This window comes from Arvicanthis niloticus, chromosome 20 (genome assembly GCF_011762505.2).
Source record: "Arvicanthis niloticus isolate mArvNil1 chromosome 20, mArvNil1.pat.X, whole genome shotgun sequence".
Classification (NCBI taxonomy): Eukaryota; Metazoa; Chordata; class Mammalia; order Rodentia; family Muridae; genus Arvicanthis; species Arvicanthis niloticus.
Genome location: NC_047677.1, coordinates 28,894,958 through 28,919,046, shown reverse-complemented (window position 1 = coordinate 28,919,046; position 24,089 = coordinate 28,894,958). Strand labels below are relative to the sequence as shown.

Genomic DNA, 24,089 nt, shown 5'->3' with positions numbered 1-24,089 from the left:
CCTGGATTATCAGAGGCTCCAGAAGCTTCTCCACAGTGAATGTTTGGATCTGCAGATCCTGCATGTCCATATTCAGGGTTATTGGTCTTTCTGCCGACATGTTGCCTGCACACAGACAGAAAGAAAAAAAAAAAAAAAAAAAAAACAGAATGCTTATCAGCAAAGAAAGTCTTTCCAAAGTAGAGGATTCCTGGCAATTATGGGGTAAGAGAGATTTCTATTTAGCCCTTCTTTTCAGTCCTCTGAGGCTCAGGGTGCCAAATCCACCGTGAAAAAAGCAAGATATTACCAAGCTATTCTCTGAGGTCATGCTGCCTGGGCTTAGCTCTAATGAATGCTAGTAAATTTATCTGACCCTCAAACATATCAAAATGGGTCTCCACTTGGTCAGCAATCTTAATTGAAAGTCATTGTCAACCTCTGGACACACATCCAACAACAGGCAAGTCATTTGTTTCCGTGAACCCACGATACTTAGGTGGTCAGTATGTTTGCCCGTTCTTGTAAGACGCAGATGAGACAGAGTACATAGGATGCATCTCTGTATGTTTTTTTAGGTTGCTTATTTGAGAATTTCGGTTGTAAAGGAGGTTGGGGCAACTTCTTGCTTAGAAAGGAAACCAATAAAAATTTGAGTGGCTATTGTTAGAGAAAAAAGAGAAGCCATGGGACAGCATTGATGTTTGAAAAGGATGTAACTGTTTGAATTCGAAATGTCCCCCACAGACTCAGGTGTTTGAACACCTCCCCCCAACCCCCGTTGGTGGCACTGCTTGGGGAGGCTTAGAAGGCATGGCCTCACTAGAGAAAGTATGTCACTAGGGGCTGGCTTTGAGAGCCTAAGGTCTCGCCCCACCGCCAGTTTGCTCTCTGCTTTGTGCTTGTGGTTGAAGAATCGTGTACATTGGTTCTCAACTTTATGTCACATGATTTTGACATTAATAACAAAACTTGTGAAAACCAAAAATCAAAGCAAATGCTGTAGAGTCCAGCCTTCCTGCTCATCAGAGATCACCCCACATATATAATCTTACTTTCCTTTTTTTGTGATTTTTTTTTTTTTTTTTTTTGAGGCAGGGTCTAACTATATGGCCCTGACCATCCTAAAACTCTCGATATAAACCAGGCTGCCCTGGAACTCAAGAGATCTCCCTGCCTCCGCCTATTGAGTGCTGGGATGAACGGGATGGACCACCACGCACACCTGTATGATTTTCTTAATATGAAAAAATAAAACGTAAGCTGACAAGATGGCTCTGCAGGGAAAGACCCAGGCCACCTGGGACCCACATGGACCAAAGAGTGAACTGACTCCAAGCTATCTGCTGACAGCAAGTTACCGTCTGACCTCCATGTGCATGTTGAGGAACACATGTGTAAACACACACATATAAATTAAATATAATAAAACTGTGATGGCTGTAACTCATAGCATCTCTGCTCATCTACCCAAGACTGTGTTTGTCAACATTTCACCTGACATGGGGGAGGGGCTCACAGTGTCCCACCCCTCCCTCTTGGCAGTTAATGGTTGCCGGGGCAAGATGTCATTTTCCTCAAGGACGTAGCTGTTCAAAAGTTGCTCTCTTCCCAATAAATAACCTCCTACATGTGCTCATAGAAGCAACCAGAGTTAAACTCAGTGGGCCATGCACATACACGCAAAGTCATGAAAGTGGTGGGGGGAGGGGTTTCCATGGAAGAGTTCGGAAGGGGATAAAAAAAGGTAATATAACAAGAAGGGTGAAAATTGCTGAAATTTTAATATGCACATGTGATATTGTCAAAGACTCTTTAAATGTATATCTGAAGCGTTACTGAGAAGGCCGGAAACTTTCTGAAAGGCCCTCCCTGGTGACTTAGCATCACGTTTGTACATAATCTAAACATTGAAGTTCCAGTGTGCTTATAATCAAATCCTGTTGTGATACTTCTAATTCTTTCATGTGTCTTCGGTGAAGCTTGATATTAAAAACAAGGATAATTATACCAAAAGTCTCAAAGGACCCAATTATGACATACTTAATAATTGATAAAAAGCATTTAAGCACAACCATATGCTCTGAGGTTTTCTGTACTATTAAAGGCATCAGTGAACACTATTCATTGCATAGACACTATATCAAAGCACTGTATACTCAACCCAAGAAATTAAAATACCCTTAAAAGGACACTTTATAAGTCAAGTGGGGTGCCCTAGGGCTCCTCTGGCCGTATTGGAAATAACTACAATATATTATGTATTATGCATTCACACTAAATGTTGACAGTTTTATATAAAAAACCACCAGCATCGCTGATTATAGAGACAGAGCAAGTTTTCTGAGACATAGCACTTTTCTAGGTAGTTCTCTTATTGAACATAATCCAAACAGCCCCCTTGGGGCTCTCTTCCCACTTCAAGGCAATCACGCGTGCCCTTGTTCTCAGTGTGAGCTGAACTCCATAGCAGGTCACTATCACTCTACTCTTGTTGATCTGCTTGGTTTTTAAGCAGGGTTTGAAGTCATTATCTCAGACTGGACTAGAACTCACTATATAGCCTGGGCAGGCCTCCACCTGCCTACCTCAGCCTCCCAAGATCTAAGATTATGACACACTTCAATGTGTAACCCAATAAGATACACTTTATGGTGTATAACACTGTAGTCCTATCAAATGCATGCTCACTAAGGGTTTTCTTCTTTTAGCTTGCTAACCTGCTTATGACGGGTACTTGTACATTAAAATCAAGTTTTGTTGAGCTGGAGAGATGGCTCGGTAGTTAAGAACATTGCTCTTTCAGAGGACCCCAGTTCGATGCCCAGTAGTCATGTCAGGCAGCGCATCATCTCCTGTAACTTGAGCTTCATGGGATATGATGCCTCTAACCCCCGTGAGCAAGTATATGTGTCTATACACACACACACACACACACAATTTAAAGTGAAATAAACTAGGGCTGGGAGATGGATCAATGGTTAAGAGCACCAACTGCTCTGGCAAAGGATCCAGGTTTTGTTCCCAGCATGCAAATGGTGCTTACAACTGTCTGTAACCCTAATTCCAGGGTTCTGACTCCACCTTTCTATCGTCTTGGGCACCAGGTATGGTTCACAGACAGACAGACAGACAGACAGACAGACAGACAGACAGACAAAGCACACACATAAATATTTTTATGAAATAAATATTTTCTAAAAAAAGAAATCAAGGTTTTTCACACTTATTTTTCATCTCAGGGACAAAGATAGAGGACATCGTCTCTAAAATAAAGGGTCTTATTTTAGTCTTATTTAGTTGACACATGTGTAAACACATGCATATAAATTAAATATAATAAAACTGTGATGGCTGTAACTCATAGCATCTCTGCTTGCCTACGCAAGACTGTGTTTTTCAACATTTCATTGTGACGTCGGGGAGGGGCTCACAGTGTCCCACCCCTCCCTCTTGGAAGTTAACGGTCCACTAAATAAGACTGAGGTGAGCTTTCACAAAACTTTAAAAATACATCTTTATGGCCAGACATGGTGGCGAACACCTTTAATCCCAGCACTCAGAGGCTGGGGCAAGCAGATCTCTGTGAGTTAGAGGCCAGCCTGATCTACAAAGTGAGTCCAGAACAGCCAGGGCTCTGTTACACAGAGAAACTCTGTCTCAAAAAAACAAGACAAAACAAAACAGAACAAAAAAAAAAAATGTCTTTGCTGCAGAATTCCCAGTGGGCTTCCAAAGCTACACTGAACACTAGATACTGGAAGAGAGGAGAAGAAAAATTGTGTACAACATTGTAGAATGTTTTTAGCCAAGAGATAAAATATAAACCTAATTAAATCAAGGTTATCTTCTTCGTCTCTATCCACATATTTAATTCACATTAGGTAGAGTATGTTATTCAGAAGTTTACTTTTCCATGACAGAATTATAGAATAATAAACTAAGTCCTTGAAGAACCTTGGCTATACACAATTGTTATTCTATGAATAAATGCTATTTGTTATAAAAAAAAAAAAAGTCTTTCTGATCTTTGGTATCTGTCCCACTCAGTAACCCTGGCTGATTGGAAATTGGGTCAGACCATAGTGGGAGACAGCAGATGTTTGCAAATGAAGCTGAGGAAAGGTCAAAGCCTGTTGGATTGTGACTAGCGTCTACAGCAACATGACAACATTGAGTCCAGAGCAAAGAGCTTACTACACTGTAGATGTCACACTGAAAAGCCTTAGGGTTTTATCGTCTATAAAATATTAAAAGTTAGGGGAGACCTCAAGAAAACCTCCTACAGACATCCATCACTTCATCACTATCCTGGACTTGGAAGACCAGAATAATGAGAGACTTATATACCATTTAATGGGGGTGTTTGCTTTTATAAAGGTCTTATTGAGACTGGTTTGAAATCTACCACATTTTAACCCCTATCCAATGGTTTTATATAGTGGGAGAGATAGAGGTTTGGTGAGAGACAGACTGGGATAAAATTACAGTTTTCAGAATCCCAGCCAGAGTAACTCAATGGTAGTAGTAGATCTCTCTGGCAACAAAACTCAAGACAAGCCAAACCCACCCATTGCATCCTTCCTTGTCTTTTTCCCCACAAAATGCCTGAATTTTCACTATATCATCCTGCTTGAAGTTAAATTTGAATTACTTTTGTAAATTGATTAACACTCGTTTTTAACCGCAGTCAACTATGGGGGATTACTAGGGCCGTAAATTTGACATATATCATCAGTCCGAGCTAGCTCTCGGCTCACCGTCGAATGCCCTGAGCATGTCTCTGTTCCAGCACCTCCCATGCTATGTGTCAGTCATGGCCTGGCAACACAGAGAAGGGTATTAGGAGAGCACATTTCTATTGGCATTCCAGTCTTCCACACTCCCACCAGAATTGCTAATTACAGCAGCAGTCTATGGCTACTCTAACACACAGTTCCCAGCTCTCCAGAAGGCCAGTTTCAAACTCAGCAGGGTGCAGCTTTGAGAGCCGCCTTGGTCTGTGGTATTGATCATAAAGTACAGAAGGAAGGATGGAGGTCCCCAGCTGTCTTTACCCTTCCCTTATACTCTGTCTAGCACCCCAGTCCCTGTGATGCCGCCAGCCACATTTAGAGTATTGCTTTCCCCGCATCCCTTGGTTGAGCTTATCTAGAACCGTCCTCACAGACACACCAAGCTGTGGCCCTCCTGGGGGATTCTTCCTCCAATCAAACTGACAATGAAAATTGGAAATTATCATGATGTCCCAGACCTGAATAATAGCAACAGAAGTGGCCATATCAGGACAATTGCCGATACATTTTGATGGTTGAGCCGATTGGAATTCCTGCATCTTTAAGATAGAAAGAAATGATATCCTTTGAGATTTTTTTTTTTTTTTAATCTGGAGCAACTGTAATAAGAGTTGCCATCAACTGGGGTGAGGGTGGACACAATGATAGAAGAGTCTGGGAACATGGAGATGCATACTGAAGTGCCTGTGCTAGAAGCTGGATACATAAGAGTTTGGAAACTCAGTCTGGGATGAAAATATAAATGCCAGGACCAGGAGCAAGTATACACAAATCTTTTATCCCAGCACACAGGAGGCAGAGGCAGGTGGATCTTTGTGAGTTCGAGGCCAGCCAGCCTGGTCTACAAAGCAAGTCCTAGGCCAGCCAAAACTACAAAGTGGGACTCTGTCTCAAAGGGAGAGAGGAGAGAAGGGGGGGGGGGAGACAGACAGACAGACAGACAGACAGACAGACAGACAGACAGGATATAAATATCAGAATTGCCAGATTGGACTAGTGAGATGGTTCAGTCTAAGAATCCACATAATAGGGCTGGAGAGATGGCTCAGCAGTTAAGAGCACTGACTGCTCTTCCAAAGATCCTGAGTTCAATTCCCAGCAACCACATGGTGGCTCACAGCCATCTGTAATGAGATCCGATGCCCTCTTCTGGTGTGTGTCTGAAGACAGCTGCAGTGTACTCATATAAATAAAAATAAACAAATTTTTAAAAAAAGAATCCACATAACATCAGGTGGGTATGACAGCCTGCCTGTAATCCCAGGCTCGGAAACCAGAGATGAGCAATGGCAAGAGCAAGCTGGCCAGTGAGACGAGCTGTACTGGTGGGCTCTGGGTTTGAGAGTCCCTGACTCAGTGAATAATGTGGAAGCAAAACTGAGGAGAAGTCTCAACATCAACCTCACCTCTTCCCATGCACATGCATGCAACCACACACTCACCAACACACACAGGCACACTGCCCACACATGAAAATTAAAACATAAACGGGAGGAGGGGCCACTTGGAGACCATTCCACCTGGGTCTCCATCCCAGGTACAGTCACCAAAGGTAGACACTGATGTGGATGGCAGGAAGTGCATGCTGACAGGAGCCTGATATAGCTGTCTCCTTAGAGGTCTGCCAGAGGCTGACACATTCAAAGGCCGATGCTCACAGCTAACCTCTGATCTGATCAAGGATTTCCCAATGGAGAGTTAGAGAGAAGACTGGAGGAGTAGAAAGAGTTTGTTGCCCCATGAGGAGAGCAACAATACCAACCAACCAGGGCTCCCCAAGGTCTAAACCACCAGCCTGGGAACACATAGGGAGGGACCCATGACTCCATCTGTACATGAAAGGGAGGATGGCCTTGTTGGGCATAAGTGGGAGAGGAGATTCTTGTTCCCATGAAGGATGAGCACCAAGTGGGGGGGGCGGGAATTCGAGGGTGGGGAGGTGGGAGGGGGTAGGTGGGGGCACATCCTCATAGAAGCATGAGGAGGGGGGATGGGATAGGAGGCTCCTGGGTGGTGGGGGGAAGGGGATTAGAGGATAAAATCTGAAGTGTAAATATAATATCAAATAAAATAGTTAAAAAAAATTAAAACTTGTCATGGCCCGTATGGCTTGGCCCTGAAACCCTCACTAGGAGCATCCGGGGAATGAAGACAGCCAGTGGTACTGAAGGGACCACAGATATAAGCAGAAAGGCTGAGTCAAGTGGACTATATGCATTCTGATGGCGTGGCCCCCAACTACTGTACCTCAGCATGTTTCTGAAGTAGAGCTTGGGGTACAGGGTGACTGGCTAGTCTCCATAAAAGATCTTTATAGGTTAGCAGTCTCAGGCTGTCAGTATCTGGGAGGAGGAAACTGTAGTTGCTAGTTTTTGTACACATTAATCACTCATAAGAGGAGGGCTATCTATTCCATGACTGACCCTTAAGTAGAAGCCTTCGCCAGCTTCCTGTGGGTCTGTGGCCTTTGACAAGGTTGGGTCATAACAACACATTCACTGGGGATTTCCCTTGATTTCAGTAGCTCCCCTACAAAAGAAAGGGAAAGAAAGGTGCAGTCTAGAAAGATGGCTCCAGAATTAAGAGCACTTAGTGATCTTCTAGACCTGAATTTGGTTTCCAGCACCCAGGTCTGGAAACGCACAACTCCAGCTCCAGAGGATCTGACACCATCTTCTGGCCGCCCAAGTCACTGACTGCATAGACATGGCACCTACTCGTACAGACACACATACTTGCACACCAATAAAGAAGCATGGCTGATGGGAGAGCCCTGTGGGGATAAGAAGATGGGAAAGAGGCCTGCTGGACTCGTGGGGTTGTTGCCAGGGAACAGAAATATAGATGCTCACAGTCCATCTAGGACTGCAAGGGCAACGAGTGTGGCTCGGCGATAGAACATGTGCTTAGCACAGTCAGCCACAGAGGGGAAAAAAAAAAAAGACGTGAATGAGACACATCCCCACAGGTGTGTGTATTCACACTTGATCTCCAGTTGGCGGTACATTTGGGAAGTTATAGAACCTTTAGGATGTGCAGCCTAAAGATGCAGGAAGTGCATCACTGAGGTTTTTGAGGGTTTAAAACCTTGCTCTGATTCCTGCAAACCCTACCCCACCCTTCTCTCTCTTTCTCTTCCCACTCTCACTGTCTCTCTCTCCCTCTCTCCTTCCTGTGTGAATATCTTCAGACAGCCTCCTGCTACCATGCTTCTGTGACAAAGGGACTGTCAGCACTTTCCTCTGTAAGTTTCATCACATCAATATTAGAGAAGTAGTTAACTTAACAGCAAGCACACTGATTGTTGCCTTAGAGTGAATTATGAAATTGTGCCCTATCAGAGCAGAAGAATTGGAAATACGTGTGCCACTTTCAGAGTATCCCAATCCTGCAGTTGTTAGCAGGAAGGCTCATGGTTTGCCCAAGCAAAGGAAGGCTAGATTTCATCTCCACTTTAGCAGAGCGGTATGTGACAGCCAGTTCAAGACATCCTGCTCACCCCCAAACACACTCTGCTAAAGGGTTCTTAAATTCCCCAACATTTCAGTACTGTTGGGTTTCAGTGATTAAGATCATTGGCTTTGACACTAAACTATCTAGGTAAAAACCCAAACTCACCGGAGCTTTGCTTTTACATTTACTTATTTGCATGCACAAACACATTACATGTACATGAATATATACATACACACACATGTATACATACATACATGCACATGAATGAAAACACACTCATATGTACATACGTACGTACATACATACATATATACACAAACACACACATACATGCACCTGAATACATACACACACAGAGCATGAGTTTGGAAGTCAGAGGACAACTATGGAAATTGCCTCTGTCCTTCGATCATGTGGGCTCTGAGGATGGAACACAGTTTGTCAGCCCTGATGCTAAGTATCTTTACCTGCTCAGCCATTTCTCCAGACCCTTCCCTGGGAACTAACTCTATAGACAAGATGCTGGATTCCCTCGAATATTTGTTTCACCACCTGTTAAATGAGAAGAGTAAGAGTACCCTCCTCACTGAGATTTTCAAGGTTAAAGAAGTCATACCTAGACGTAAGTATCCTAAACAATTTCACCCATAGCTCTGCCATCTAGCAAGAGCTCAGCAAGGGTTAGCTGGTGCCATTCTCCCATCTTCAGTGAGACAGCTAGATCTGCCTATGAACATTTGGTTTAAATGTCTTTCCTCTACAGAGCCCATAATTACTATTCAAGACTGCTTTCTCTCCATCCTCATAACTAGAGTCTAAAGCTAAGTTTCCCTCCGGTACCTCCTAGTATCAGATCTCTGCACTAGAATCCAAAGTGTAATTCCCACATGTGAACTAATTAGGAATGCAACAAGCCTGAAGAATGCTGGAGGGGAAAAAAATCTGAACTACAAGGTCCTTCTGAAAGACCTTGAGTCCTTGAAACCAGATCCAGAGGGATCGTCAGAGCCTTGCTCCCTGCTCTCAGCTGGGGTTACCGTTGTTAAATGCACTAAGTGCTCCGATCCTCAAGACAGTGCCTGTTCATTACCTCGGCTTCCAAGACTCTGGGGTTCAACAGAGTCAAACAGTCTACACTAGAACAGACGCTGGCTATCACAGGCAGGTTGAACAGAAACTTTTAAGAGCTTCCTAGACTATTGCATTTGAAGCTCTGTTTATTGAACCTTGGGATAGTGCTCTTACTGATGTTCTTTGAGAGATCATCAGATTGATCTCTGTCCTCCTTCCACAGTGGTGAGCTGTGCAAGATCTAAGTAAAATTAAAATGTGTGCTTTGGAAATGAAGCTTGTTTCCTCGCATGTATACCTAAACAAAAGCTAAAATGTATGTGGGGGGGGGGGCCTTCTCTGATAAATATGACATAAAACAAAGATTAAAAACCTCTACCTATATGAAGGTATTAAGTCCCTCTGATTATAAATAGCTAGTTGAGACTAATTTTCTGTTTTTACACTGATTGATTGATTGTTCATTCATTGATTGATTGATTGGTTTTGAGGAGGAGCACAAATACCAGAGTGCACTTATGAAGCTCAGAGGACAATCGGTGGGAGTTGGTTCTCTCTGCCTTCTATATGGAATCCAAGGACAATCAGGTTATCAGGTTTGGTGGTAAGTACCCTTACTTTTGGAGCCATCTTGGCAACCTGCCTTTGTTGTTGTTGTTGTTGGGTGGTAGTGGTGTAATGGAAACAAAGAGCTATAACTTGACTTCTGGTTTTATTGAAAGATAACGTTGCATATAAGAATTTCACAAGATGACCTCACTCCCCTCCTCTGGTGACGTACCCTGCAACTGTTACTGTTACTGTATAAAATACCACTTCCCATCTACTTCACAATGGCACATATTTTAAAGTGAGAAAGACAGAAAATTCCCATGTTTTCTATGTAGCAATGTCTTCTAACTTAAGAACATGTCGTCCCATATAAAAATAACAGTAGAACCAAGATCCTGAACAGCATCCCATCTCACACAAGCCCAGCATATCAGTTATCTTTGTATTATTTTAAAAAGCTAAAGAACCAGACAAACCACATATATCAGTGGTTTTCTACTTTAATACATTTCTATTACTTTGAAGAGGCACCAGGACCCAGCAGCTCATAAAAGAAAGCACTTCATTTAGTCATGCTTAAAGTCTCAGAGGATGAGTCCATGACCGTCACAGCAAGAAGCATGGTAGTGGGCAGGCATGGTGCTTGAGTGCTTACATTTTACACAAGCAAGAGGCAGAGGGAGATAGCTGAGAATTGTGTGGGCTTTTGAAACCTCAAAGCCTACCCCTATTAAGGTATCTCCTCCAACAAGGCCACGCCTCCTAATCCTTCCCAAACAGTTCCACTCACTGGGAACCAAATAATCAAATGTACAACTTTATAAGAGTGATTTTCATTCAGACTACCACATTACTGTAATGACCAGCCTAGCCAAATATGCCAACTGATGGAATGGTGACATGAATATTGTGGGGGTAACCAACAATTATCTGATTGGATGTAAGGCTCACTACACAAGAGAAAAATCTGTGCCTCGTACTTTAAACCTGGCCAAGAGCCCTTGGATGGGGAGAGGGACATAACATCAAACTGCCTTATAAAATATATCCTTTATATCCATTTTTCTAAAAGTCAAAGAACTAAATTAGTCAGAGTGAAACCAAAGAAGATAATCTAAAACATAAGATAGCAGAGAAGCTTTTATTGAATCATTCAGAACAGAAATAACATTCACTATTAAGTATGTAACACATTAAATCTAAACAACCAAAGCAAGAGTAACATGGCCTCCATGCATACTTTCAAGGTGACAGTGGTTTTTTTTTTTTCATTGCTCTGAGCCCAGTGAGCCTATAGATTCAACCCTGTGTATCATATTATAAGGCAGCTCAAATGTATATAGTCTCCTGAGGGCTGGCAGTTTGGAAAGACCCAGAACAGTAAGGGAACAGTGAAGAAAAATTTTATTGACCTTGATTTGAAAAAAAAAAAAAAAACTAACAAAACAGATGGAACTAGAAAATATCATCCTGAGTGAGATAACCCCAGATCCAAAAAGACATGCATGGTATGTTGTACTCATTGATAAGTGGATATTAGCCAGAAAGTTCAGAATATCCATGATGCACCCCAGAGACCCAGAAAAGCTAAACAAGAAGGAAGGCCCAAGTGAGGGTGCTTGAATCTCACTTAGAAGGGAGAATGGGAGGCAGAAGGAGGAAGGGACCTGCATTGGAGAGGAGTGAGGGGAATAGGAAGAGCAGAATCAGGTATGGGGAGAGATAGGAGAGAGTCCCAGTAGGCCAGGGGAATGAATGAAAATATGCAGATGACCAGTGTGAGGGTGGGGGAATTCTCTAAGAAGTCCCAGAGCCCTGGGATGAGAGAGGCTGCCAGGAGTCATTGCAGGTGACCTTAGCCAAAGTGGCCAACAGTGGGGATATGGAACCTGAAGACACCACCTCCAATAGCCAGCGAAGACCCCCCAGGAAAGGGATGGGGACACCAACTCACCTACAAAACTTTTGACCTAAAATGTATCCTGTCTAAAAGAAAAGCAGGGACAAAGATGGAGCAGAGACTAAAGAAATGGCTGACCAGTGATCGGCCCATTTTGAGACCCATCCCCTGGGCAGGCACCAGTCCCTCACACTGTTAATGATGCTATATTGTGCTTGTAGACAGGACCTGCTGCCTAGCATAGCTGCCCTCTGAGAAGCTCTACCCAGCAGCTGACTGTGACAGATGCAGATACCCACAGACAAATATTGGACGGAGGTCAGGGACCCCTTATATAAGAGTTAGGGGAAGGATTGAAGGCCTTCAAAGAGATAGCTACTCCACAGGAAGACCCACAGTGTCAATTAACCTGGACCCCTGGGAGCTCCCAGAGACTGAGCCACTAACCAAGGAGCATATACAGGCTGGCTGAGGACCCTGCCACATATAAACCAGAAGCCTGCCATTGCTGGCCTTAGTGGGAGAGGATGTGTCTAATCCTGTAGAGACTTGATGCCCCAGGGTGGGAGGATATAGGGAGGCTGCCCTCTCAGAGACAAAGAGGAGGGGGAGGGGAGGAACTATATGAGGGGACTACCAGGAAGAGGCAACACTTGGGATATAAATAAATAAGAAAATACCTCAAAGCTTATTTCAACGTGAAATAAAGCGATAATTTAATATAAAAAAACAACTAACAAATTCAGGCCTGCAAGTTGACTCAATTGGTAAAGGCGCTTGCTGCTAGGCCTGATGTACTGAGTTCAATCCCCCAGGACCCACATAGTAGAAGGAAAACGTGAGTCCCCCACCCATCCAAATTGTTCTCTGATAGCCACACAAGCCCCGTGCCGCACACACTCACTCATATAGCTAGATAAATAGCTGACTGGAAGAGAGAAGGGAGGGACAAAATGCATTGTTTTCAAAATCATATTTCTTCTTTGTTCCCTGGAAATAAATAGAAGCCAGTTTGGTAATAGAAAGAAAATCAAGCCAGGGGCCTTGAAAACACTGCATACATTTCTCAGAAATCGGTAAATACATGGGGGAGAAGACCAGTTTTATGTAACTTTAAATCTTTCACATCTCTCTAAGTCCTGGGTTTTGGGTGAGGGAGTTGGGGGGGGTGCTTTTTATTTCTTTTTATGTTTTTAAAACCCTACAGAATCTTTAAATCAAACCATCCAAGCTCACAATTTATGAGTACATTTTAAGTTTCCCTAGGACTCTGGCTATGTGCCTGATAACTCCTTTGAACTACGTTTGATCCTCCAGACTGTGTAGCATTTCCATAGGAAACGGAAACTTTTCCCCTGATATGAAAGCACTAGCCTCATGCTCCCCTACCTCATGACCATCTTTCCCAGGGTCTGTTGTGGCTCATCCTTTCCTGGCTTCTTCTGCATGGAGGTCCCACCCAAGGTCTAATCCCTTACATTCTGTTCTCTGATCCCACATATCACTCATTCAGAACAGGCTCCCTGTCTGTTTACAGCCTCTGGCTCACAGAGCCATCTGTTTAGTCCTCCTGGGCCACTGCTTGCTAATCTACCTCACAGACTAAGTTCATGCTCTCTCCCCTGAAATACAGTTGGTGGCACATGCTTTTGATCCCGGCACTCAAGAAGCAGAAGCAGGTGGGTCTCCGTGAGTTCCATGCCATGCCAATCAGGGATACATATTGGGACCCTGTCTCAAGAAAAAAAAAAAAAAAAAAAAAAAAGGGGTTGCTTCCTTTTTTTCAGTTCCAAATCACATTAAAAACATCATGGTAAGGCTGGACGCCAAACCCAGTGACTTCTAAAATGCTCCTTTACTCTGCCTTCTCTTTGTATTAGGTCAGTGAAAAGACCACATTGTGTCTCCCCGTGATTCCTGTTGGGGACCGCTCTGCCAAATGTTGGAACTCGCACTGCCAAAAGCTTGGGGGCCAAAATTGTTAGAGCCCGCACTGCCCCAAGCTTTGGGGGCTAAATTGTTCCGGCTCATACTGCTGCTCTGGTCCACGGGTCAGGGTTCAGCAAGAGAGAGAGTGAGGGCAACTGGAAGAATGGAGACCGGACAGAGTGTAATTCAGTCCTGTTTATTCTCAAGTCTCTCTTCCTAGTCCATGTCCCAAGTCCCTAGTTCCTAGTCCCTAGTTCCTAGTCCCTAGTGCCTCCAAGTTCCAAGTTTTCCTTCCCTTCTTCTGTCTGCCTCTCACCTTTTATAAGTCTCACTTCTTAAGTCACGCCTTTAAGTCTTGTCTCTAAGTCACACCTTTAAGTCACACACACCCAAGGGAAAATCCTGGGTATCTAAAACAAGATGTTATCAGAGTGTGCTCAGCTGTTGTAGGCTGTTGAAAACAAGTCTCTTGTCAGGGTATATGGCTCAAGATGGCTGCAAGGATGATAGCCGCCTTCTGTCAGCTCCCCACAACTCCCATATTGGCCAATGCTGTCCTACATTCCCCCCTCTGCGTCCTTAGTTCAGATGTCCTTACAGGCAATGGACATCTGTTGGGTCTTCGGGCTTTCCAGCCAGTGCCTTGACCAAAACGAAGACCTCTTTCACAGCCCTACATGCAGATATACTTGCAGACCAAGTACCTACATATATAAAATACATTAGAAAAAGATATCGGTTCAGGAATAATTTGGAGGGTAAATTAAAGGAGTCAAACTGGAAAGGAGGAGACAAAGTGGGATATTACTGCCAACTGTGAATAATCTGAATAATCTGAACTAAGGACACAGAGCCAAGAGCAGGGAGCAGGAGCTGATACACGCATGCTAGTGACATCTGCAGCCAAGAGCAGGGAGCAGGAGCTGATGTATTCAGTACATATACACATACAAATATATATTTATATTTCAGTATCTATAAAATGTCATATAGTATATAAACATATCTAATTATGTATGTTATATAATATATAAACATATGCATAACATAAACATATGTATTTAATTATATATAATTACAAAACAAAACCTTACCACACTTACATACATGCTCATAGCAAAGATAAACAATGCATCCTTCTTTCTGTTTGCACAGCCCTCTGGGAATCTAACTATCATCCTAACATCTTAGATGGCTTCTTCTTTTCTTTTTTTTCCCCTTCCCTTCTCTCTCTTGCTCCAACCTACTCCCTTTGCCCCCACTCACTCCAGCCCAAAGTACACTGTAGCAGTCTTCAGACATCCATATGAGGGCATCAGATCTCATTATGGATGGTTGTGAGCCACCATGTGGTTGCTGGGATTTGAACTCATGACCTCCTGAAGAGCAGTCAGTGCTCTTAACTGCTAAGCCATCTCACCAGTCTAAGATGCCTTCTAAACAAACAAAACACATGAAATTAAAAGCACCACCTTCACACTAGAGAGATGGCTCAGTGGTTAAGAGCTGTTCTTCCAGAGGTCCTGAGTTCAGTTCCCAGCAACCACATGGTGGCTCACAACCATCTGTAATGGGATCCAATGCCCTCTTCTGATGTCTGAAGACAGTGACAGTGTACTCATATACATAAAATAAATAAATAAATCTTTTTTAAAAAAAAAGGGGGGGGTGCCACCTTCAAGGAAACTTGTTATTTATTATTCTGTACTACAAAGAAACAAATGTTCCACAATGGTAACTAATATTTTCTAAAACTGAGTGCCATGGTCCCGACATTCCTCTGCAAGGGTCCTGTGCAGACAGCACTGAGATGCAGGGTTAGGAAGATAGATGTACCACAGCAGGGGGAGCACTGAGATGCAGGGTTAGGAAGGTAGAGGTACCACAGCAGGGCAAGCATGCTTCAGTGGATGAAGATGCTTAGCACTAAGATTGATGACTGAGTTCTAGCTCAGTACCTACATGGTAGAAGGGGAGAACCGACCCTCAAGGTTTACACAAACACTGTGCACTGTGTCCCCGCTACACACACACACACACACACACATGCACACACATACACACACGTGCACACACATGCACACACACATACACACATACATACACACACATACACACATACATATACACACACATACACACATGCACACATGCACACATGCACACACACACACACATACACACATATACACACACATGCACACACGCACACATATACACACATACACACACATACACATGCACACACACATATGCACACACACATAAAATTAAATCTTTTTAAAAGGATGAAAATATGGTGTCCTGGCGTGCACCCATGATTTCAGCACCGTAGAAAATGAGGCAGGGGGATTGTGAGCTTAAGGCCAGCCTGGTGAGAATCTGTCTCAGAAAGAAAGGGGGAAAGAGGCAAGTAAGAACTGCAAAGTCAAAAGGGGGGAGATGGAAAAGGACATCAGAGACCAGAAAGGGAGGAGAGTCAAGAAACAACCATGGCAACAGCAACAAAAAGTAAAAGAAAAACCCAACTTTAGTGACATTAGCAAAACAAATCATCATACCCAGGAACACAATGCATAGCAAATTATACAAGAACAAACTATGTACATTCATCTTTACTTATATTTCATGTCACAGGATCAATAGATATTAACATTAAATACAACTGAAATTAACTTCTCTCATTCACATAAAAAATACACAAATAGCCTCTGAATATCTAAAAAGCTGCCCAGCCTCATCCATAATAAATATTTTTTAACATAGAGTGGAAAGTAAGATGTCACTGGCATGCATACATCAGTTCCCTACTCCCTGCTCTTAGCTGCAGATGTCACTAGCATGCATGCATCAGCTCCCTGCTCCCTGCTCTTGGCTGCAGATGTCACTAGCATGCATGCATCAGCTCCAAGCTCCCTGCTCCCTGCTCTTGGCTGCAGGTGTCACTGGCATGCATGCATCACTCCCTGCTCCTGGCTGAAGATATCACTAATGTACATGCATGCATGCATCAGCTCCCTGCTCCCTGCTCTTGATTGTAGACATCACTGGCATGCATGCATGCATGCATCAGCTCCCTACTCTTGGTTGCAGATGTCACTGGCATGCATGCATGCATGCATCCACTCCCTTCTCTCTGCTCCTGGCTGCAGATGCCTTATGAGAAGAAGCTTCAAGGGCTTGCCCCCTTGGCTTTCCCAAAATGATGCAGTATGAATTGTGAGCCAAGCAAACCCTTTCATCTGTCTGTTTTATCACCGTGATGGGTCACTAATGTATGACAGAAATCATGCAACCGTTTTACCTAATTAAGAACTTACAGTTCAGCCCCCTCTGAAATCAAAAGCACACAAAATAAACTTTTTTGTTTGTTTTTCAAGAGAGGGTTTCTCTGCATAGCCCTGGAAGTTCTGGAACTCACTCTGTGTACCACACTGAGCTGGACTACACAGAGATCCACCAGCCTCTGCCTCCTAAATTCTGGTATTAAAGGCATGTGCCACCATAACAGACTCTTTATTCATATTTCAACTAAGTTGCATAACCACACATGAAGGGATAATTTTAAGTGACTTCAAAACATAATATTTGTCTCATAGCCCTAGAAAGATAACCTCTGGGGGGGGGGAAGAAATATTAAAATATTCTCTAAAAACCAAAATATTCTTCATAAAATGCATTCTTATAATAGATGTTGTATTTCCATTTGAGTATATTAATAGATACATATACATACATATATGCACATAACTCCATTTGTGTAATTAGGAAATGGTTTTGAGAAAAGATACAAATATGAAATCAGAAAATTTGAAATTACATCTTCTAGTTCTATATTTAAAAGTGTTAATATAGCCGGGTGGTGGTGGCGCACGCCTTTAATCCCAGCACTTGGGAGGCAGAGGCAGGCGGATTTCTGAGTTCGAGGCCAGCCTGGTCTACAGAGTGAGTTCCAGGACAGCCAGGGCTACTCAGAGAAACCCTGTCTCAAAAAACCAAAAAAAAAAAAAAAAAAAGTGTTAATATAGACCATTTATACTTTCTGAAGATCAACTACTCTCTAGCTCTGTTACTAAATATCAGGAGGGAGAACATGGGACCCCTCGTGTGGGAGAGCATGGGACCCCTCGTGCATAGACTGTTCCCTAACTTCCCATAAGGAAGAAAGAAGCTCCCAGAGCACAGTCAGGAGATTGACAAAACCAGGAGGAACTGGGGACTTCTCGTGCAGGAAGTAAATCCCACTAAGTTTAGTCAAAAGCTCAAGAGTCGGGGACAAAGTGGCTGGATTTTAATTGAATATTTTTAAATGTAAATAAAATTAGATAAACTTCAAAAAGCTTAGAACCAAGAGATTTTTAAAAACTCATATACGAGCACTGAAAGGAATAGAAATTATAGCAGAACTAAGTATAAATGAGCTATTAAAATTAGTTCAAGAAGAAGTCAACAGTCAAAATTAAGATAACACCTGTTTCCTGAAACTTGATAAACACAGGGAAATAAAAGCTATGCTTTAGGGTAAATAATAATAATAACAATAATAACAACAACAACAATAATAAGAGGTTTTTATAGGATAAGTCCAAGCAATAAAAACCATGAAGAAGTATAGAATGGTAAAAATCACTATTTATAGTCTTAATATGATAATAGTTCTAGATAATGACCATCTGTGAAAGACAAGACTATTAGGGCATGCTTACTAAGGAACACTGGGGACCACACAGAGACCAAACTCGCCGATCATTCTTACGCTCCCTGACAGTGAGACTGGCCAGACACTGTTCCTCTTGATGGGACACAGTGGGGATGACGTCATGCCACCTGTTCCTTCCCAAAGAATTGAATCTAAACCTAACCAAGCCTCATCTATACCTGATCAACAAGTATGTTGATTTCATTTTAGCAGTTCTAGGTGATCAGTGATGTGTGTAAAATTCCAGTCCCATTTCCCTAGTGACACCTGTTTACCATCTGAGAATGCTCACTATCACTTGTCACTGGAGAAATGAACATTAAGTTCACAACAGACGCTACTGAATGTCATCCAGGATAGCTAGAATGGAAAAGGTTAGTAATACAAGATCAAAGGCAAGAGACACCTCAGCATCTCACACACAGCTAGTGACAACTGCCACAGCCGAGTTAGATGACAGTCTGGCTGGTTTGACTCGACTCGTTTTTAAATGCATGTGTGTGTGTGTGTGTGTGTGTGTGAGCTTTCAGAGGCCAGAAGAGAGTGTCAGCCCCCTGGAGCTGGTTGGAGCTGCCTGATACAGGTTAACTCAAGCCCTCAGGAAGGAGCAGCAAGCACTCTTAACCATCCATGTCAGCTCCAACTATACTTAGTAACTACCTAAGAGAAATGCAAGTGTTATGTCTACATGTGGGCATGTGTGTAAATATTCGTGATGACCTTATTCATAATACACAAAGCTAGAAATTTCAAACCTCCAACAACAAGCAGACAGATCATTGATAATATGATCAAATCACTGTATTGTGCAAGAAAAAGGAATGACATGTTGATTCGGGCAACCAGGTGAACGGAAGGCATAAATGTCATACAGAGGATCTCACACACACACACACACACACACTGATTCTATTTATGACACCGTGGAGAGGACAAGATAGAGACAGAGCAATGAGCAGTTGTCAGAAGCCAGAGCTGACTAAAGAAATCGACCTCGGAAGAGAATATTGTATTTAATTGCAATATGCCAGAGGTATATACCTAGTTTCTGTGTCAGACTTAACAAGTTGTAAGCTTTTAGGGCTGATTTTTTTAAAGTGTGTGTGTGTGTGCATGCGCATGCGCATGTGCATGTGCGTGTGTGTCAGAGGACAAAAGAATGCATCAAATCCCCAGACCTGGAATTACAGGTGGCCTGACATGAGCGTGGGAGTCAGAACTCCAACCCTCCACAAGAAGAGTACACATTCTTAATGGTTGAGCCATCTCCTCCAGCCCATGAGTTTATATATATTTCTCAATGAGTTTGAATTAAACAAAAAGTCTGGGCTTGGGGCATGGAAGAGCCCCCCACCCCCGCCCCCAGGCATGAATGAAGTCCTCAGTTTGATTCCAAGCACTGGAAAGAGAAAGGAGAGGAGAAAGAGGAAGCATGTAGCTCTTTGGGTTGGTCTGTTAGGGGTTCATTCATAAACCTGGTAGGCTTACAGGTATGGATAGTCACGCCCAGCTCCAGGTGTGTTTTACCGGCATGTAGGTGCACTGCGTGTGTTTGGTGGCCACGGAGGCCAGAAGGCAACCCTGAGTCTCCATAACTGAAGCTACAAATGGTTGTTAGTCAGCATGTAGGTGCCAGGAATCCAACACAGGTCCTTTGGAAGAAGAGCAAGTGCTCTTAACCACTGAGCCATCTCTCAAGCCCCTCCAACCTACTTACAACATTTACTTCCCAGGATATGAACCAACGTGTCCACTTTATCCTGTCATCCCACACACCTAATTAATTAACTAAATGCCGGCTGTAACTCAGTACTGTGGTATCTATTTGATGTGGGGTTGTTGTTTTTTTTTTTTTTTTTTTTTTTTTTTTTTTTTTTTTTGCAGTAATTATAAGTTCGCCTATGTATGTGTTTGTAGTCAAAACTATAGAAACGATTTCTGAGCATGATTATGCTATTTTTTTAATTCTTCTTGAAGTTATTTTTAATAACGGAGTAAGAAAAAAAGACTCTGACCATCGACCTAGTCCATCACATCCATATCTGAATAAATTCATGAAGAGCCTCAACAAGATCTTTCTCCAGTCCTACGTTGTGTTGACAGCAGCAGTTTCTACAATCATATTCTTTTTATTTACATAGGCCAGGGTTAGCGTAGTATGAGGAACACCCTGAGTTCAGAATTCTCAAGGCAAATGTTTTTGTGGCTATTCGTAGATCAAAATAAATTAGAAGTTTGTCTTTAAATTCCTTCCTCTTACCCAAATATGTGGTTCCCAGGGAGACTGATCCAGTTAGTTTGGGCCTGAATGGATTTGAAATTCAAGTTAAATTTACATTGAAATAGTTAAGGGGTTGGTGATTCATGCTTTTAGCCTTGGAAGGCAGAGGTTGTTCTAGAACAACCTCTATATTCTTCTATATTACTGTGGTTTAAGGCTGAAATGGCAGCCAGACAGTAGCGGCGCACAGCTTTGATCCCAGCACTCAGGAGACAAAAGCCGGTGGATCTCTGTGAGTTCAAGGGCAGCCTGGTTTACAGAGTTAATTCCTGAACAGCAAGGGCAACACACAGAAACCCCGTCTAGAAAAATAAAACGAAAAAAAACAAAAACGAATGAACTAGCCTTTAATCTCAGCACTCAGGGAGGCAGAGGCAAGGGCATCTCTGTGATTTCAGAGCCAGCAGGTCTTGAGAGTGAGACCCTGTCTCACAAATAAAAAGGGGGTAAAAAGAAGAAAATCAAGTAGCCACATTACAGCAATGCATTAGACAAGAACCTCGTAGCCACAGATACGTGCAAAATTACTAAATATGTCTTATTTTCAACAGTGATTTGATCAGGGCTGTACTGCTCTGTAGATGCTTAAATCTTTTTAGACAACTCAGTTTTTTCCCCAAACACCAAGCCTCTCTAATCTGTTTCTGAATTGAGAAACAGGACTTTTTTTTTTTTCCTGTTCCTAGAAAACCTGAGGCCACATTCACACCCACATAAATCAGCTGGTGAGTCGAAAGGGCAGGTCTGCCCCACTTTTATTTCCACCGAAACATAAATGATGTTTAATGACCACTTCATCTTTACAAGTCTTTACAATCCCACAACATTTTCTCACTTGAGACTGCCCCGAGGGCAAGGGGCCAGGAGGTTTGCATGAAATCCTTCGGTAAGACTTCTGTACGTAATAAATGTCTCTCTCTCTCTCTCTCTCTCTCTCTCTCTCTCTCTCTCTCTCTCTCACACACACACACACACACACACACACACACACACACACACACACACACAAAGCTATACTTTCTCCTCCGTCAAGCTGTAGAACACAAGCACCGTGAAGCCATGACTGGGAAACCCCTCTTTTCCCCTGTGCAGTCTTGTTCTTGGCTGTTTTATATTCTCACATTTTTTTTTTCTTTTTTCTTTCACCCCACATTTAATTTAGCTTATCTTGAATTTTGTGGAGCGTTGTGAGCACCTTGAGTCCTCTCTACAGGATAGATAAGCCGTCTTTCTATACATCCACAGAAACAATCGTTTTCCCACTTGCCCTAGATAAAGCTTTAAAATTTTAACTCCATATCAACACACAAATTCTCCAGGCCCGCGAGTTCCTTCTGGCTTTGTCGGGTCTCTCCTCACAAATACTTAAGGATGCCTGCAAGTGACACTAGGAAAATATTCACGGATGATTTAAGTTCAGAGGCTGATAATAGAAACCAAATTGTTTGCACAAATAAACTGCTTACTGCACAAGTTTTATATTAAAAGAATATGAATTCCCCAGTGCCTCGTGTACAGTTATTCAAACAGTGAAGAATCTGTTACCCTGGAGGAGTTTGTAAGTGCTCTGTGTAAGACTACTATAGCTTGGGCATTGGCACATGAGAATTCTTTTCATGCTGTTTTTAATATTGATATTAAACACTCCAAATAGCAGAATTGAGCTTCTGTTCGACTGAGTCAGCCTGAGTTGTTACACAAGAAAAAAAAAAAATTGTGTTTGAACATTGTATTTTTATCTAACTCTGAAATGCCTGCTGATTCACTCCGAACGGTAGACTTTTCAAACCTGAGCTTTCATAAAGTCTAGACTTCAGTGTAACTAAAAGGAAACTACCTCATAAAAGTAGAAAGTGCACAACCTTGCTTCTAGTCATCCCATTTTAGAGAAATCATGTCCCTTCGTTTCCCCCAAAGTTATCTAACCGGACAACAAGTAATCTGCCCACATTGGGGTTTGCCTTATGACAAAGTCTGATTTTAAAAAGTTGACACTGGACTCACCTACGACAGGACACAGTTTGGCCCACACAGAGATGCTGAGCCCACTGCCTAAGCAACTCCTTGTGTTTAGAAAGCCGGGGCCACGGCTGTGGCTCACAATTTGGCTTATGACGACTCTGTGAGCAAACAGCCTGACAAGCACCCTAGTGTATTTCAGGATGACTGACAGGGCACAGTGGCTCAGGCGGGAAGGGGGATGGGTGCTCTTAAAGCAACAAGGCAGCAAAGACAAAAACCACATGTTAGACTTTAATCTTCAAAGGTGCGATGTAAAGTCATCCAGGATCGGCCTGCACACAACTTTCATGCACACTGTACACCCAAGCCACCCAAAATCCAAAATGGAACACACACAAGTAGAAATAACGAATAAATAAAGAAAAAATAAAGCAGACGTGCTTTATACTTCTTGAAGCTATGGAGCCTATAAACCACTTAAGGATATTCCAATTCCTTTTATAGAAATTAAATCACGGTACCCAGAGAAAAAATCCTGCCCTTAAATATGTGTGAAGAGATTTTATGACAGCAATGTAAAAATAGCTGATCAAAGTAACTTCAACCAGGTATGATGACACCGGGCCTTTAATCCCAGCACTCGGGGGGCAGAGGCAGGAGAATATCAGTGAGTTTAAGGCTAGCTTGGTCTACATAGTGAGTTTCAGGCCAGCCAAGGCAATAAACTGAGACCTGTATTCAATTAAATAAAGTAATTTAATGGAGCTAGAGAAATGACTTCACTGGCTGAGAGCACTGGCTCCTCTTCCGGAAGCCCAGGGTTCAATGCCCAGTATTTGTATGGCAGTTCACAACCACCTGTATGTAACTGTAGCCTCAGGGAATCAAATGCCCTCTTTTGGCTTCCCTGGGCTCTAGCACACACATGGTGCTCAGACATGTGTGAAAAAAAAAAAAAAAAAAAAAAAAAAAAAAAAAAAAAAAAAAAAACCACCATACACATAAAATAAATAAGTTTCAAATGTTAATTAATTTAAGTATCAAGTAATTTAAGTAATCAAAATTGTTACTAAAGATAGAGGCAAGGGTTACACACATCTCTTTTTACTGTATTCTTTCCCTACCATCGACTTTTCTGGTTACAAAATACCAGGAAATGCTAATGATGGTTATTCATAGACCAGTTTTTCTTAGGAATGCATTTAATTAACGCATTAGCTTAATTCCTCACATTTGTCATTTTGTATGTTATTCTGCAATACTTTCTACTTCTCGATTCTTTGATGACTGATTTACTTCAGCTTTTTTTTTTTAAGTCACTCGTTATTTTAAATGCAATCCCTCACTTTGCCAGTTGAGGGCGTCATTAGATTCTAAATATCCCCAACATGACACGGAATGATAGCTATTCTTTTTTCTTTTTTTTTTTTCTTTTTTTTTTTTTTTGATATTATATTTACATTT

At 42.4% G+C, this 24,089-nt stretch overlaps 1 protein-coding gene across 2 annotated transcripts in view; it reads right to left on the bottom strand.

Moving 5' to 3' along the window:
- The window catches only part of Ctnna3 (catenin alpha 3), a 1,449,584-nt gene that overhangs the window by 1,402,537 nt on the left and 22,958 nt on the right, over window positions 1-24,089 (bottom strand). Inside the window, exons 1-2 of one of the 2 annotated variants that reach the window (XM_076917155.1) lie at window positions 22,668-22,770; window positions 2-105 (exon numbers count right to left, since the gene is read on the bottom strand). In XM_076917155.1, coding sequence (XP_076773270.1) covers window positions 2-100 — 99 coding nt within the window. In that variant the 5' untranslated portion in view covers window positions 101-105; window positions 22,668-22,770. Of the gene's footprint in view, window position 1; window positions 106-22,667; window positions 22,771-24,089 lie in introns of those variants that run through there. The other variant, XM_034524718.2, reaches the window with a different exon arrangement.